This window comes from Delphinus delphis, chromosome 5 (assembly GCF_949987515.2).
Source record: "Delphinus delphis chromosome 5, mDelDel1.2, whole genome shotgun sequence".
Classification (NCBI taxonomy): domain Eukaryota; kingdom Metazoa; phylum Chordata; class Mammalia; order Artiodactyla; family Delphinidae; genus Delphinus; species Delphinus delphis.
The window spans coordinates 75,438,414-75,455,200 of NC_082687.1; the positions used below are offsets into that span (position 1 = coordinate 75,438,414).

General features: G+C 39.9%; 1 protein-coding gene and 1 pseudogene across 2 annotated transcripts in view; one reads left to right on the forward strand and one right to left on the reverse strand.

The window, feature by feature from the left end:
• The window catches only part of UBE2K (ubiquitin conjugating enzyme E2 K), an 82,249-nt gene extending 67,117 nt beyond the window's left edge, over positions 1-15,132 (reverse strand). For both annotated transcript variants that reach the window (XM_060012676.1, XM_060012677.1), the window contains exon 1: positions 14,887-15,132. In XM_060012676.1, the coding sequence (XP_059868659.1) occupies positions 14,887-14,949 (63 nt within the window). In that variant the 5' untranslated portion in view covers positions 14,950-15,132. The remainder of the gene's footprint in view (positions 1-14,886) is intronic.
• Positions 1,997-6,342, forward strand: LOC132425655 (polyglutamylase complex subunit TTLL1 pseudogene; annotated as a pseudogene).
• Positions 15,133-16,787: the final 1,655 nt, after the last annotated feature.

The following is a 16,787-nucleotide window of genomic DNA, read 5'->3' on the forward strand; positions in this document are numbered from 1 at the left end:
ACTGAATGGAACCTCAGATATCTCTTTTAAAGGGAGTGAACTCAGCTGGCGGTGCCTGGTGCCTTTCCCTTTTTACAATTCAGATAGGCTGCCTGGTCCTCTGATAGCCATTCTGAGAGTTTAGGGACAAGGGTCAAACTCCTAAGAATAGTAACCTGAAAGTTAGAAGTAGATTATTAACACTATAAAGCCCCTAACCAAACAACTTTGGGATACTTCCCCTCCAGACTTTTCGTATTTATTTCAATCACTACTACTGTTTCTTTTGTTACATCCAGCAAAACTCAACCTTTAAGTAGTAAACGTTTCCTCACTATCTTCAGGGTCAATTCATTCCCCACAGCAGCCAAAGTGATCTTTTAAAAACACGAATTCTGTCGTTTGCTTTAAATCCTCAAATGGCTTGTGTGTGATCTGGCTCACACCTACATCTCCAACTTCATCTTGCACCATTCTCCTCCCTCACCCACAATACTCCAGCCACAACAACCTCCTTTTGGTTGCTTACACACAGCAAATTCATTCCCACTTTAGAGCTTTTACACTAACAGTTTCCTCTGATCTGGACTGTTCTTCCCCAGTGACGTGCTTTTATCATTCAGATCTCAATTTAAGTTTACAATTCTAGGATAAGCCTTTTCTGAACACCCAATCAAAAACAACCAATTAATTTCATCTGGACAATATTATTATACAGCTCTGCACTGCATTTATTACTTATTTGTCTGTCTTCCCTTATCCCACTCATTACTATATCCCCAACACATATCATGGTGCCTACCATAGAGAGAGTCCTCAAATATCTGTTAAAGAGCTCTTGGTACTGATAATACAAAGATGGATGAGCCATGATGCCTACCCTTGAGAAGCTTGGAGTCTAATAGGGAAAAACAACTTCAAATGATTAAAAATTACAGATTTCGGTTTAAAGTCCCATGGGAATTGTATTCAATGCTCCCCCACCCCAAAAAACTCTAAATATGTATATATATGTACATAAATAGATAAAAAGAAAGGAAAACCAAAATTAAGATGTATCTCTGTATATGTGAAATATTTCATAGACAAACATTTTTTAAAGAAAAGAATTATCTCTGGGAGTGAGATTACCGATAATTTTTACTTTATAATATAGTTCCCGGTATTTTTCAAAGTTTAATAAGTTTCTTACTTTTATATTCACAGAATTTTGACTATTTATTTAAAAGAGAAAAGCAATTAAATGGTTTACATTCTTGACTATATAATTATTAGCTTTCTATGTGCATGTAAGAGTTGATCATCCTAATATATGACTAAGTTAATTCCAATTTATCCTCCCAAGTATTAGTTTAAGGGTTATTCCCAAGGAACTCTTTCCCTGAGTTTAGGTTACCTCACCCTCACAGTTCTCCTTACTTAAACTCAACAAACATAACTAGCTGTTCAATGTCTCACCATCTTACTGGACCATAATTTACTCCATAACAGCATGGACCATGTCTAGCTTATTAACAAACACAGGTGGCATTCAATAAATATTTGTTGAATAAATGAAGAAAAATGTAGAGTTAACTAAAGAGTTTAAACTAAACCATAGGATACAGATGATGTCATATATAATACTAAATAGATGCCCCCTGAGATCTTCAAAGGGGAAAACTACAAAATAAAGCAAAAAAGATTCTCTTCCCACCATCTTATTTCCCCAGTTTTGGGCTTGGACAGTATACCATCCCAATTCAGGACCTGACTACATTATGAACAGAAACCCAACTTCACTGGCGGCCACCTTTATCAACATATTCAATTCTTCCTAGTACCAGAAGCAGGATGAAAGGTATTACTTTCATAGTGCTTGGGGATTAGCTCCCTGGAGCTTAAGAAATACTGAACCTCATTCAGGAAAACAAATGCCTCCTGCTCACCAGGCAATGTGCTAAGCAATGGAGGATGGAAAAATCAGTAAGACAGGTCTATGTCCTCAATGACACACATTCACAGTTCCATCAGACAGATGGAGATAAAGCACGTAAGTAAACACCTAAGGATATAGTCAAAGTATGACCAAGCCAAGAGACGTTAAAAAAAAGTCTGACATATATAACCTTCTAAAATCTCATCTAGCAATACACACTAAATTCTTGCACATTTGTACCAGCAAGAAACTGGAAATAACCAAATATCCAATGCACAGATGCATAAACTGCAGTATATTCTATACATATATTTTAAAAATAAAGGAACTAGTACAGAATGATTTAAGAAAAATGAAGCACAAAGTGTTTTATATCACTGCTGAAAAGCAATAGTATCAGACAACCCACAACTAAGTACACCAATCCCAAATAGGATGGTTCACATGAAACAAAGAAACCTAAAAGTAAAGCACTCCACAGTCACTTGAGAGAAATGGCTACATATGCTAGTTAGCCCTGCATTTGTAATCACTAGAAAAATCCACAATCACACAAAGACTAAAAATAATGAACAGAGTAACACAGACCTGTCCTAAACCTAGGCAAAGAGCACTTTCAGCAATAGCTCCAAAAGATTAGACACCTATCAAAGATTTGGGTGGGGGGGGGGCAGGTGTGGCATACTTTAAATGTTACTAAGCCTATTACATTTCAGGCACCATACTGGATGCTGAAGAGAAAAAGATGAATAAGAATCCTCAAGGAGCCCAATGATCTAGCAGGAGCAAAAAGACATATATACAATTACCCAAAATATAATAACTGCTCTAAAAAAAAACCCCAACAAAGTGATACTGGAGGAAAAAAAGTAAACTGTGGGTTCAAGAAAAGCTTATCAGGGACTCCCTGATGGTGCAGTGCCAATGTAGGGAACACGGGTTTGAGCCCTGGTCCGGGAAGACCCCACATGCTACAGAGCAACTAAGCCCGTGCACCACAACTACTGAGCCTGCACTCTAGAGCCCATGAGCCACAACTACTGAAGCCCTCGCACCTAGAGCCCGTGCTCCACAAGAGAAGCCACTGCAATGAGAAGCCCGCGCACCGCAATGAAGAGTAGCCCCCGCTCGCCACAACTAGAGAAAGCCCACGCGCCACAACTAGAGAAAGCCCACGTGCAGCAACAAAGACCCACTGCAGCCAAAAACAAATAAATAAATTTTAAAAAAGGAAAAAAAGAAATAAGTTTTTCAAAAGGCAAAGAAAGGAGGTTAAGGACTTATTCCAAGCAGACAGAACAACTCAATATAGCTAAAGGCTGGAGGGAGAGTGAGGGTCTGAGGTATGTTCAGGCATACAACTTAAGTTGAGACTTGACAGGAAATAAGGAAAGGTAGGCTAGAACAACAGTAAAAAGGTTTTGACTTCATGCAATAGGGCGTAGACAATGTAAAGGAAAATGACAAAATTAAATCCAGGGAGGCAGGGCTGGGCCGCGGTGCGGGGCCACCGTCCTCTGCGCTCCTGGGCGTTCCTCCGCGCTGTGAGCCCCACAGGAGGAAATCACAGGAAAACAATCTGACATCAGATGAGAATCCAAGTCAAAACTGGGTGAAACTGAAGAGAAGTTGGACGTTCCCACTGGCTCCTTAAGTACCTATGGATTATGGCAGGAAAAGTGAAATGAGTCACTGATATCAAGAAGTCATCGCTGGGCTTCCCTGGTGGCGCAGTGGTTGAGAGTCCGCCTGCCGATGCAGGGGACACGGGTTCGTGCCCCAGTCCGGGAAGATCCCACATGCCGCGGAGCGGCTGGGCCCGTGAGCCATGGCCGCTGAGCCTGCGCGTCCGGAGCCTGTGCTCTGCAACAGGAGAGGCCACAACAGTGAGAGGCCCACGTACCTCAAAAAAAAAAAAAAAAAAAGAAGTCATTGCTGATAAATAACTCTGAAAAGACAGGATGGGTCCAAGTGACAGAAAACGAGAACTGGAATTTTTACTGGAAGAGCAAGCAAACCATCCGCAATGTTTTTAGTGTCAAAACTGGCTACCAGCTCTCAAATGATCAAATAGTCAACCATTTCCCGAACCACTATGAACTGATGCAGAAGGATCTGATGGTGAAAACCATCAAGAGATACTGGAAAGAGCTGGAGAAGAAAGGGAGTCCTTTAGCAGAGAAGGACGAAAGTGGGAAACACCTCTACCTGGACTTCGTCCCTGTCACCTACATGCTGCCCGCCGACTACAACCTGTTCGTGGAGTTCAGGAAAAGCCCTTCTAGCACCTGGATCATGAAACCTTGTGGCAAAGCTCAGGGAAAGGGCATCTTTCTGATCAACAAGCTCTCACAAATCAAAAAGTGGTCCTGGGACAGCAAAACATCTTCGTTCATGACTCAGTACCAAGGAAGCCTACGTGATCTCTCTGTACATTAACAACCCGTTACTAATCAGCGGCAGGAAGTTTGACCTGCGCTTGTATATTCTGGTGTCTACGTACCGCCCACTGCGCTACTACATGCATAAACTTGGATTTTGCTGCTTTTGCACAGTAAAATACACCCCGAGTACCAGTGAGCTGGATAACATGTTTGTTCATCTCACCAACGTTGCCATTCAGAAACAAGGGGAGGACTACAACCACATCCACGGGGGCACGGGGGCACGTGGACCGTGAACAACCTGTGGCTCTACCTGGAGAGCATCTGAGGCAAGGAGGTGACCAGCAAGCTGTTCAACGAGATCCACTGGATCTTCATGCAGTCCCTGAAGGCCGTGGCACCCATGATGAACAACGACAAACACTGCTTTGAGTGCTACGGCTACGACATCATCATCAACGACAAGCTGAAGCCCTGGCTGATCGAGGTGAATGCTCCCCATCCCTCACTTCCAGCACTGCCAACGACCAAATCCTTAAGTATAACCTGATTAATGACACCCTCAACATCGCGGTCCCTAACGTTGAAATTCCAGACTGTAAATGAAACAAGTCACCCCCAAAGGAAGTCCTTGGCAATTATGAAATTCTGTATGACGAGGAGCTGGCACAAGGCGACAAGGCTGACCAAGGGCTGAGAAGTCCACCGGGCCAGTCGCTGGGGCCCAGAGGGGGCCGATCGAGAGACTCCAGGACAACCGTCCTCACAACCTGGAAGTGACCTCTAGTGAGATCAAGACTCCAGCCTGGACTTGTCACTGCACCCACCCTTGCTGAAGACCTATTTTGGAAATTTCCTTTTTCTAGAGCTTTTTTCCTTTCCTAAACCCTGTAATAAAGGCACTTCTTTGGAAAGTTAAAAAAAAAAAAATTAAATCCAGTGGCATGGCGCCAGTTGAATTAGAAGTTGGGACAGACCAAAGGCAGAGAACTAAATGTAAATAAGCAAACTATTTTAATATAAATAGTCTATCTGAGAAATGAAAACCTGACCTAAGATGATTCACAAACAACGCAAAAGCGGAAACAAAGACTCAGGAGATAAATGGATGATGGAGGACGACGCAATCAGTAACTTACAAAGGACAGTAAGAGAAGTTGAAGAAAAACCAGAAAAGTCGTATCAGAGTAACCGAAAGGGGAAAGCTCTAAGATGGAATTGGAAATGTGGAAGAAAGAGGTACAAAATGGACAATTGCTGAAAAGTTACTTTTTGTTTCACAATTTAGAAGATATTGGTAATGCCTGAAAAAGTAGTTTCAATATGATATGATAGAGACAGAAGAAACCTGAGTACAGAAGTTAAGGAATGAATTAACTTTTAAGAACCAAATACAGGAGAATATCTTTATGATAACCAGAGTAGGAAAAGATTCCTTAAACAAAATACAAAAACCACACCATATAGGAAAAGACAGACAAATTTGGCTACTTTAGAAGTAAACTCAGTAAGATCAAAGATACAATAAAATTAAGTGAAATAAGCCAGCAGAACAAATAATGTATAATAATCAAATTCATAGAGAAAGAAAACAGAATGGTAACTGCCAGGGGTTGAGCATTGAGAAGTAAGGAGTTAGTGTTTAATGGGTACAGAGTTTCAATTTTACAAAAAGCAAAGTCTTGGAGATGGATGGTGGTATTGGTTGTACAACAATGTGAACACACTTAATGCCACTGAAATTGTGCACTTAAATATATACAGGATGAGGGACTTCCCTGGTGATCCTGCAGTTAAGACTCGTCGCTCCCAATGCAGGGGGCCCAGGTTTGATCCCTGGCCAGGGAACTAGAGCCTGAATGCTGCAACTAAAAGATCCTGCATGCGACAACGAAAATGCCACGTGCCACAACTAAGACCCCAGTGCAGCAAAATAAATAAATAAATATTTTTTAAAAATACAGTGAAAAGTTTTATGGGGCTTCCCTGGTGGCGCAGTGGTTGGGAGTCCGCCTGCCGATGCGGCGGACACGGGTTCGTGCCCCGGTCCAGGAAGATCCCACATGCCGCAAAGCGGCTGGGCCCGTCAGCCATGGCTGCTAAGCCTGCACGTCCAGAGCCTGTGCTCCGCGATGGGAGAGGCCACAACAGTGAGAGGCCCGCGTACCACAAAAAAAAAAAAAAAAAAAAAAAAAAAAAAAAAAAGGGTAAGGAATGCAAACACTAATTTTACAAAAGAAAGCCTTATGGCCAATAAACACAAAAACATGCTTAATATCTCTACTGACAAGGAAAATGAAAATTAAAATAAGCTATCATTTCATATCCATCAGACTGACAAAAATCTAAACCTTCCAAATGTCAGGTCCCTAGAATTCTTACTTCTAGAGCAAGTGTAAATTGATACAATCATTGGGAGAATAATGATGCAATATCAAGTCATGTAGAAGATGCAAATACACTCAGATCCTGAAAGTCTACTTCCTATAAAACCCTTATGTGCCCAAGAAAACAACTATAATAATGTTCAATGCATCCTTTTTTATAATCTCTAAAAGTTGGAACTATGCGCCATCAATAAGAGGATGAATTTTTAAAACTGTGACACGAAATACTCTACATAGTAGACACTTGAACAACGAGGGGGGTTAGGGATACCGACCCCCTGCTCAGACAAAAATCCAAGTATAACTTATAGTTGGCCCTCCATATACCCAGTTCCTCCACATCTTCACATTCAATCAACAGTGGATTGTGTAGTACTGCAGTATTTACTATGGAAAAAAATCCACATATAAATAGATTCATGCAGTTCAAACCCATGTTGGTCAAGGGTCAACTGTAGTTTAAAACTGAAGAACTAAAAAAAAAAAAAATTAAAAAAAATAAAATTGAAGAACTAGAGCATATGCATCGTCACAGATAAATCTCAAAAAACAACGCTGAAAAGAAAAGTTGCAGGAGATGTAGAATATTATAAACCATCTATGAAAAAAAAATTTTTTTAAGTTTAAAATACTAAAAAGTGATTTTACACTCAAAAATACTGTGTTTATCAATAGTAAAAACAAAAATATGAATGGGGGGATATACTCAACCCCAGCATAGTGGTTACTTAAAGAAGGAAAGAGAACAGAATGAGCTTTGTCTGTATGTTTTGTTTTATTTCTTGGGGAGGTGGAGGAAGGGCTAAACCCAGTATGAGTTAAGATCTATTAAATCTGGACCATGGATATAAAGGTGTTCATATATTATTTCTTAACTTCTAAGTCTAAAATATAATTTTTTTAAACATCTTTAAAGATAATGGATAGGAAGCAAGCAGCAGATATGATTATACTCTATTCTTTCCACCATAACCAGTAAACAGAGTCAGAGACCTGGTTTTAAACCCCTGTTCCACCAAGTTACTCGACACTGAGGAAACTTATTTAATTTCTTCAGAGCTGCAACTTTCTAATCCATAAAACAAGAATAACACCCATCTCATAAGGCTATGATATATATAAAATATCGGATAGTAGACATTCAACTACAGGTAGTTACTGTTTTAAATTTGCAGTAAAGGCACTTCCCTGGTGGTCCAGTGGGTAAGACTCCATGCTCCCAGTGCAGGGGGCCCGGGTTCAATCCCTGGCCGGGGAACCAGATCCCGCATGCATGCCACAACTAAGTAGTCCACATGCCGCAACTAAAGATGACGTGCCACAACTAAGACCCGGAGCAGCCAAAATAAATAAATGTTAAATTTGCAGTAAAAGTAAAGAACTAAGGGAGGAAAAGGACAAGGGTTTTGAATGAAATGAACTTGTCTCACCTTTTCAGAATTACATAACAGAACATACGACAGATGTCACATGGATGTGACCACGACTTTCTAGTTTCCAAGACCCAACTTTAAAATAGGGATTTTACAAAGGAATTCAAGATTACACACCAGAGGATTAGCATATGGATTCCATGGTCCAGTTAAAGGAGACCAGAGCCATGTCAAGAAGTCCAAAATAATCCCATTACTCCATATTATATGAAAGGCTCCCAAATAATTTACTTCTTTTTCACTCAGAAAGGTCATTTTAACACAAACTTCTCTCCAATTTATAACTGTCTCCTAAAGAAAGACTAACCAACATCTTCAGAACAAAGCCCACATACATTCTTTTGTATTCCCCTTGGCCACCAGCCCCCAAAGGTTATTTGCACACAAAGAAACAATATCAGAAGTACTAAAGTCCCTCATCATGCTATTAAGCCTTTTCTGGAGGCAAATTCCCGTAGAGCTATCACTAAACCATTGAAGGAAACCTTTATGGTCCAAGGACAACAATAAGCAGAGTATGAAAGTACAGTTAATTTTGACATCTTAGCAGCTATCCATTTACTGAATGTTCCAAGCACTGTTCTAAGCACTGTAAAGCCTCTCTTGATCTCCCTATTTACAGATAAGAAAGCTGAAACAGTCAGTGCTGTAGGTATTAAGCAGAAAAGCCAGGACTGAACGCTGATCTAATTCCAAAGCCCACACTCTTAATCACTAAGCTAAACTCACTACATCATGCTTGGGGAAGTAAGTATCTCTGCCTCCTGGCAGACTTTTCTCACAGTAAGAGAGAAAAGCAAAATATATTTAAATACAATACTCAATATTGAACTGTCACCCACTGTTGTACTTAGTTTTATTAGCATTCAGCTTTTATATTGTTTATGAAAAGTATAGTCCCATAAAGCAACCATATATAATGGTTGGAGTAAACTGGTATGCCAAAAGCTTGGGTGAAGTTCACCATTAACCAGATCTGAGTCACTGAGCAACAATCAATCTCTCTAGGCCTCAGTTTCCTGATCTTATAGATGAAGTTTTTGACCTAGATCTAAGGTCTCTTTCAACTTTAACATTCAACACATTTTCTAAGACACTGTTAATGCATGCTTTGAACAAAGACTTTGAAAGTCATCTTTTGAAAACCTTTAAAATGAAATCATATAGTATATGCTCTTATGTCTATCCTTTTACTCAAATATACTCAAAGCAAAAAACAAAAAAACATACTCAGGGCTTCCCTGGTGGCGCAGTGGTTGAGAATCCGCCTACCGATGCAGAGGACGCGGGTTCGTGCCCCGGTCCGGGAGGATACCACATGCCGCAGAGCGGCTGGGCCCATGAGCCATGGCCGCTGAGCCTGCGCGTCCGGAGCCTGTGCTCCGCAACGGGAGAGGCCACAACAGTAAGAGGCCCACGTACCGCAAAAACAAAAACAAAAACAAAAAAAAACATACTCAAAGTTAGTCTGTGCTATTAAAAACCAAGAAAATGACTGGAAAGGGGTGGGGTGTGGGGATTCTGATGGTGCTGGTAATGTTAATATTGTTTGTTTTGGGTGCTGGTCACACTTTATTGTATGTACTTTGTGTATTACCATTTATTATTTTGATATGAATAAGGTGGTTTTTTCTCCAAAGAAAACTTATGTGTTCTAATTCCACAACTATGTTTGTGTATATCAGAGTTGTGTAACCTTTTTGTTATAAATATATAAATGTGGTGCTTTGTGACCACCTAGAGGGGTGGGATAGGGAGGGTGGGAGGGAGACACAAGACGGAGGAGATATGGGGTATATGTATATATATAGCTGATTCACTTTGTTATAAAGCAGAAACTAACACACCACTGTAAAGCAACTATACTCCAATAAACATGTTAAAATAAATATATAAATATATATATATTTATATATACACACATATATATAAAAATGTGTTTCTTGCCTAATTTTGTCCATAACCCTGCTCCCTAGTTCCAGTTCAGGCATCTACAGAAGAGATCATTTACTTGTAAATTACAGTATTCCTGTAATTCCTTTATGACTGTCTCCTGAAATTCGAAGTCAGTCTTAAATTTCCTTTGGAACCTAGCTCAAGAACCTCCCTACATACACATACCCTCAGAACTCCCATAGCATTGATTTTTTGCATCTAACATTTTTATCTTCCTCCAACCAGGTAAGTCTTTTAGGGCTGTTGTCAATATGCTCAATAACTGCTGATAACATATTTACTGAGAAATAAGAATATATATTCTTTACAAAGGGGTGACCTGCAAAGGGATCCCAAATGCATCTAACTCTGTGCCTGACAGACAGAGATCAAAGCCTTTATAATAACCAAAAAAAAAAAAGAGAGAGAGAGAAGAGAAATGCACCCCAAAGAGTATTACTTGGACAGGCTTTTTGTTGTTTTTTTTTTTTACCTCAAATCTATAACACTTTCCTTGCTCAACCTACACCCAGAACCTCTTAAGGCACACTATCTAAATAAGTTAAACTGATGTATAATTTACATAACTGTAAAAACATACCACTTTTCTATTAGTAAAAAACTGTTCAAATTCTGGTAACATTAGTTTATAGCAGGAAATTTCAGCTTTTTCCTTACATCAAAAAGGAAAACGTTTAAAAGAAAATGATAATTAATTGATAAGGGTCAAAGTCTTAAAACAAAAACAGAACATTCAAACCTAGTAGAGCCATGCTATATAATTTTTTGTACCTTTACTTCCCATTCATTCAACTTTTAGAGAAATTATACTACACATCCTACCTAGTTAACAGTCTTAAATGTTCTTCTAAAGAGTTTTGTCTACAGCAGTGGTTCTCAGCATTTGGCAAAGTCTGGAGACATTTTTAGTTGATATGATTGGCAGGGAGAGGGTAGGGAGGTGGAGGGAGGATTGCCTGTGCTATTGGCATCTAGTGCTATTAGTCAGGGATAGTGCTAAACATCCTACAATGCACAGGAGAACCACCCACAACAAAGAATTCATTATCTGCCCCACATAGTGCCAAGGTTGCATGGTCTATAGAAATCAAGAGACTTTCTTCTAAAGATTTGCAACTAGTTCTACACAGAATAATCAAATATATAAAATTTAAAATAAAAGATACAAAAATCCATTTAAATACTTAAGGAAAACGTATACAATAGTAGTTTTCATGAAACCAATTTGTTAATGCCATAGATTTAAATATTCCCTATGAGAATCCTAGAAAATCCTAGCTAGCAAAGTGCAGCTACAATATGAAAAAAACTACAGGTACCATACAGCACAAGAACAAGCAAGAGTATGTGCACTGATTTAAGGGCATTTTACTTCACTGAACATCAAATTTAAAAATATTTTCCATATTGAAATGCAAGTAAACCTTTAATTACAGGTAACACTTATTTTAATGTTTAAACTAACAAATTAGGTTGTGTTTAAATCCTTTAATCAGTAATACAAACCAGGTTCAATTATTTTTAAATAATTAAAAGTATGCCTACCTTTGGCAAGTCATGACAGCATAGTACAATATAAACACAAGCAGACTTAGATCTACATCTCAAAGCTACACATTTGCGGACAAATAATTTAACTTCTCTGAATCTCAATTTTCTCATCTAAGAAATAAGAAATCTAATTCAAAGACCTGTTCTTGAGAATTAGCAATAATGTATATAAACCAATGGAACTGAGAGCTCCTCTACAAATGGTGGTTAATTGTTAATACCAATAATAATTGATAGTAAATAATAATACAACCTATGAATACAGATTATAGTTTTATTCTATCCTCATAAGCAACAACTCATTTATGTAATTCAACTCAAAAAAAACCATAAAATGTACTTTAAATCAATTTTCCATGCCTAGCAACTTTGAAACATTACTTAAAATTCACACTCAGATTTAAATAAACCTGACACATAAAGGACAGACTTCCAAACACAGTTTCAGGAAAAAAGGCCTACATGGTTTATTTATTTTGAGTAAATAAAGTATTAGCATGACTCAAAATTCAAAAGGGATCTTTTGATGCCTGTTGCCCAAGACACCCAATGACAGAGAAGCAATCAATGTTACCAATTTCTCATTAATCCTTTCACCTATACAGACAAATACACTTATTCTCCCACTTCTGATACAAAGGGTGGCCTCCTCCCACTATTCTGCACTGTGCTTTTCACATTTAATTTATCTTGGAGGCTGTATTTTAACTAACAACACGCTCCAACAGTGGCCACTTACAACTTCTTATGGCCCGAATTCAGCAAATGTCAGCTATCTTTACTAAGGCACTTAAAAGGGGAAAAAAAAAATCCTTAAAATCAATCAGGAGTCTTAGTAAACACAAGAATATGAAATAAACTTTGGTAAAATGGAGATTTACATGAGGAAATACTTGATTAATTGACCAGCCACTCAAATACTGCATTTACCTACATAAAAAGGAAACACGTGGACGGTACTACAAGTTCTTCAATGAGTTGAAAATAATCAACATAATCCACTCATAGAACTGGACCTAGTAAAATATCAATTAAATAAAATATTGGCGAAAATAAAGCTATTTACTGGTTATATATTCCAATATCTGACCCTTTCCTAAATGTTCTTTTCACTTACTTTCTGGAATAAGTTTCATTCCAGATTTATAAAGGTACTGTCCTTAAAAAAATAAATTTTCCTGTTTGTATTTTCTGTTTTCTTCCTCTGAAACACTATGTCACTTGAAGCAAGGCTTCATCATCCCTTACTCAATATAGAGCTGTATTATTTTAACAATATGTATTACTATAGCAATACAAGATTTCTTTTAAGCATCAATTTAAGTACTAAGAATATCACGGTGAAAAGTCAACTCACATAATGCAGAGACTATATGAATTATAAGAGCAGTAACTTACCACTTTTAATTAATAGAAAATAACGCATTAAAGTCTTATATTAAGTGTCAGGCTTGTACAACCGTATCATAGAAGAAATGTTTTAGGCTACTGGCAACAATATTAGCTGCAAACTTTCATTAGGAAGATATATGTCAACTGTCCTGGAATATATTTTCTTATTAGAGAAAAACTTAGAATCACTGTTTCACTGTATATCAGTACAGGCATTTACGACTCTTTTTCTGCACTGTACCACAAAAATACAAAGTCATCCTTCCATTCAGAGTTTTGGCACTTGAACAAATACAGAGGTCAGAGTACATACACATGCTCTGTAAAACCAATCATTACTTATATACTATTACATTCAGTAAATCTGCTAGGATTTGGCATTTTTAAATAATTTTAAAGAATTTTCTCCATGTCTAACTGGAAAAATACATAATCACTTTAGACTCCAATAAAGTTCAACTGCTATCAGACTTACGTTAATAACTCATCACATACTTAAAATGCTGAATTTCACAAATCATTAAGATCATTAAAGTACCAATGTAAGAGTAAAATACAAATAGCAATAATACATCCAATAATGATATGTGACATCTTGAAAATAACCAGTCAGTATTTTTAAACTCCCTTTGTTGAATCCAAGGAGGAAAACAACCTAGCATTCTTCTTGATTTGGGTATGAAAAAAAAACTGTACTGATTCGTTCATAATTTTGAGTCAAATTACTAAAACACTTTAAATATCTTACATTAATAAGTGCGGCTAATACAAGAGTATCTAAAATTTCCAAAGGACTCAAGAGCAGGTTAAGACAAAAATTTTTTAATCATTTCAGATATAAATATGTTGGGATAAACCTACTTACTTAAAAAGGAAATATAACAATGTATTAATCTGCTGAAACCTCATGTTTTTTAATAGGGATGTTCTTCAAAAGAAAGAATCAAGTTAACTGTGAGGGACATCATAATGACAACTATGAGGGACATCATAGTGAAGTTTCATGGCACAACACAACAGTGTCACAGAGGCACTGTCTTGGGACACTCTGTAACTTGCAGACAGTATTTTGAAATAAGCTTCTCGTACACTCCATTATTTTATCCTAATCCTAGCTAAAAATATTTAAATGCCTTTAATACACCAAACAACTTGCCTTTACCCAGTCAAAAAGCTTTAGATGTCAATCGAAAAGAGGCCTAGATGTCGGGGTAAGTAGAAATGAGATAACGGTCTAATATGGAATTAATTTCCTATCTCAGGTGAAAATTCCCTTATCCCCCCACCCCCACTCAAAGAAGACAGCACCCCATTATGCCTTCTCTTCTCTCCCAATACCGAACTGAGAGGGAGTAACTCTGAACGTCCTTCTTTCATCAATACCTAAGGACTCGCATCGCTCCTTCCTTAAGGAAAGGACCGTGGCGGCCAGACCAGTTATAACCCAGAATACCCTTAAAAAGAGTGGGCCTTTGGGCAGCGCGGCTCTCCGGATCCAGTTACCACCTTTCCCCTTCCCCCAACCCACTTCCCGGGCTTTCTCAGGCTCGGCCTGCTCCCTCCCCACCCTACAGCCACACTTCCAGCTGTTGCCACTGCCTTGGGGCTCTCTCTAGAGCTCACACCCCGCCGATAAGCGCCCCTCCTCCATCCGCCCCCCTAGCCGTATTCCTCCCCAAACCACCCGCCCGCGAGACCGTCCATCCCAGGGCCCTGGGAGGGGAGGGGAAAACGGCGGAAGGAGGGGGAGACTGCTGCTTCCCCACAAGCAGAAGGGTGGCAGCAAAGCAGGCCACCCGGGGGTTACCAGGGATATTGGGGTCGCCACTGGAAGGGCCCTCCCGCCCTGGGCTGAGGTGGGGGACGTCCGGGAGTTCATTTCTGACCTCCTCGCTCTTCAGCACCTCCTTGAACTCCCGCTTGATTCGCTGCACCGCGATGTTGGCCATGTCTCCGCCCGCAGCTGATTCGTACCCGCCTCCTCCGCCACCGTTACGACCACCGCCACCGCCGCCACCTCTTCCTCCACCGCCTCCTCCCTCTGCGAGTCACACCGGTGCACACGAACGCGGCCAACGCCACCCCTGCCGCCGCGCTCTCCTGAGCGTGGAATCACCTCCGCGCCCGGCCACCAAAATGGCGCCGGGTCCGCGCATGCGCACGACGCTGACCCGGCCGGGCGGCGCAGCCGCTGCCGTCGTAGCCCCTTACGCCACAGTCGCGAACCCGCGCCGCGCTGCGCCGCGCCTCGCGTCTCTGCCCGAGCTGCGGCCGCGTGGCTCCGCCCTGCCGGCGTTTGGGGCCAGGAGGGTGCGGCTTCTGCGCCGGCCGGCGCTACCCAGGCCTCCCCGGTCTTCTCCGGCGCCTCCTCCTCCGTACGAACCAATGTGATATGGTCGAGGCTTCCAGAATTTAGCCTCTAACCGAAGGTTCGAATCCAACCTGACCGGTTCACGCGGCCCCACTCGGCTCAGAGCGCCGCCCTGACTCAGCCAGACCCAGAACCCACGGGATTAATGTAGTCGTGTGTGTCTAGTGTCTGAAAACACTGTCCCGGAACTCAGTCCGGCCCATTTTCTATTGGTAAAGAAAATCTACTGCGGTTCGTTTTTGTTCTGAAGCCATTATAATACTGTTACTACAATCATCCCAGGATCTTTCCAGGTATAACAAATCATTAAATTAAGTATGGTCATTGTTGGGTCTCAGTTGTATCTAAGACCGCTTACTCCACAGAGATGCCTGAGAGTTCAGAAGCCGGATGTTGATCTTTGACCTACTTAGATAATTGATGTCAAGCCGTGGAACTAAAACCATAGTTTTTAAACTTGAATGTACATCAGAATCCCTGGAGAGCTTGTTTAAAAACAAAAAAAAAAAGATTGCTGGAGTGTAGTGTGGGCCTAATAATTTGCATTTTTAACAAGTTCCCAGGTGCTTCTGCTCCTGCTGCTGGTTCAGGGACCACACTATGAGAACCACTGAACTAAGCCCTGTAAAAATAGTTTATAAAGTGAACAATGGAGAAATAGTTGCTTCTTGGGGACGAAGGGCAGCTTCTGTAAGCCTAGGGTCTACAACAGTGTCTGGAGCTAGTAGGCAGTCAATAAATATTGAATGAATAAATGAGTAAAGATAAGAGTAAAATGTTTTAAGTGGAAAGTAAATTTGAAAGTGGTTGCTAGGGCTTCCAGTAACTAATATGGTTTTGATGCTGAGGGATGCTTTGAATAGAGAACATTTTGTAATAAGTAATAACGTTTATTTAGAAGTTTATATTTCTTGCATTTCTTTCACCTAACCAATCAGTAAAGTGTCCTATTAGAAGAATATCATAAATACACCGTCTTAGCAAAAATTACCAAAATTGTGGCAGTAGAAAAGAAAATAGCCACTGGGGGTGAATCATTCAGTGGAGGCACATGGCAAAAAAGAATTTATTGAACTCCTGCCGCGGGAACCAAGAGAGGATTTTAAATTCCAGCTCTCCTCCATACCAGCTCTCTCGGCCAAACTTGGTTTCCTCTTCTGCAAAATAAGGAAGCTGGATGAGATGATCTCTTTCAAGTTTTAAGAGTTTAGAAATCTAAAACATCTCGAAACATTCCCGTAAATGGACTAATTAACTATAAAACCCTTCCAGCAGAGCCCCCTAGTGGTCCTAACAGGAACCGACTATACATGTGGGTCATGGCCCAATAAATTATTGGTATAATGTATAAATCATGCAATGCTATGTGAATTTGTGCTAGTACATTAAAAATAGTAATTTCGAAGTGTGCAAAAA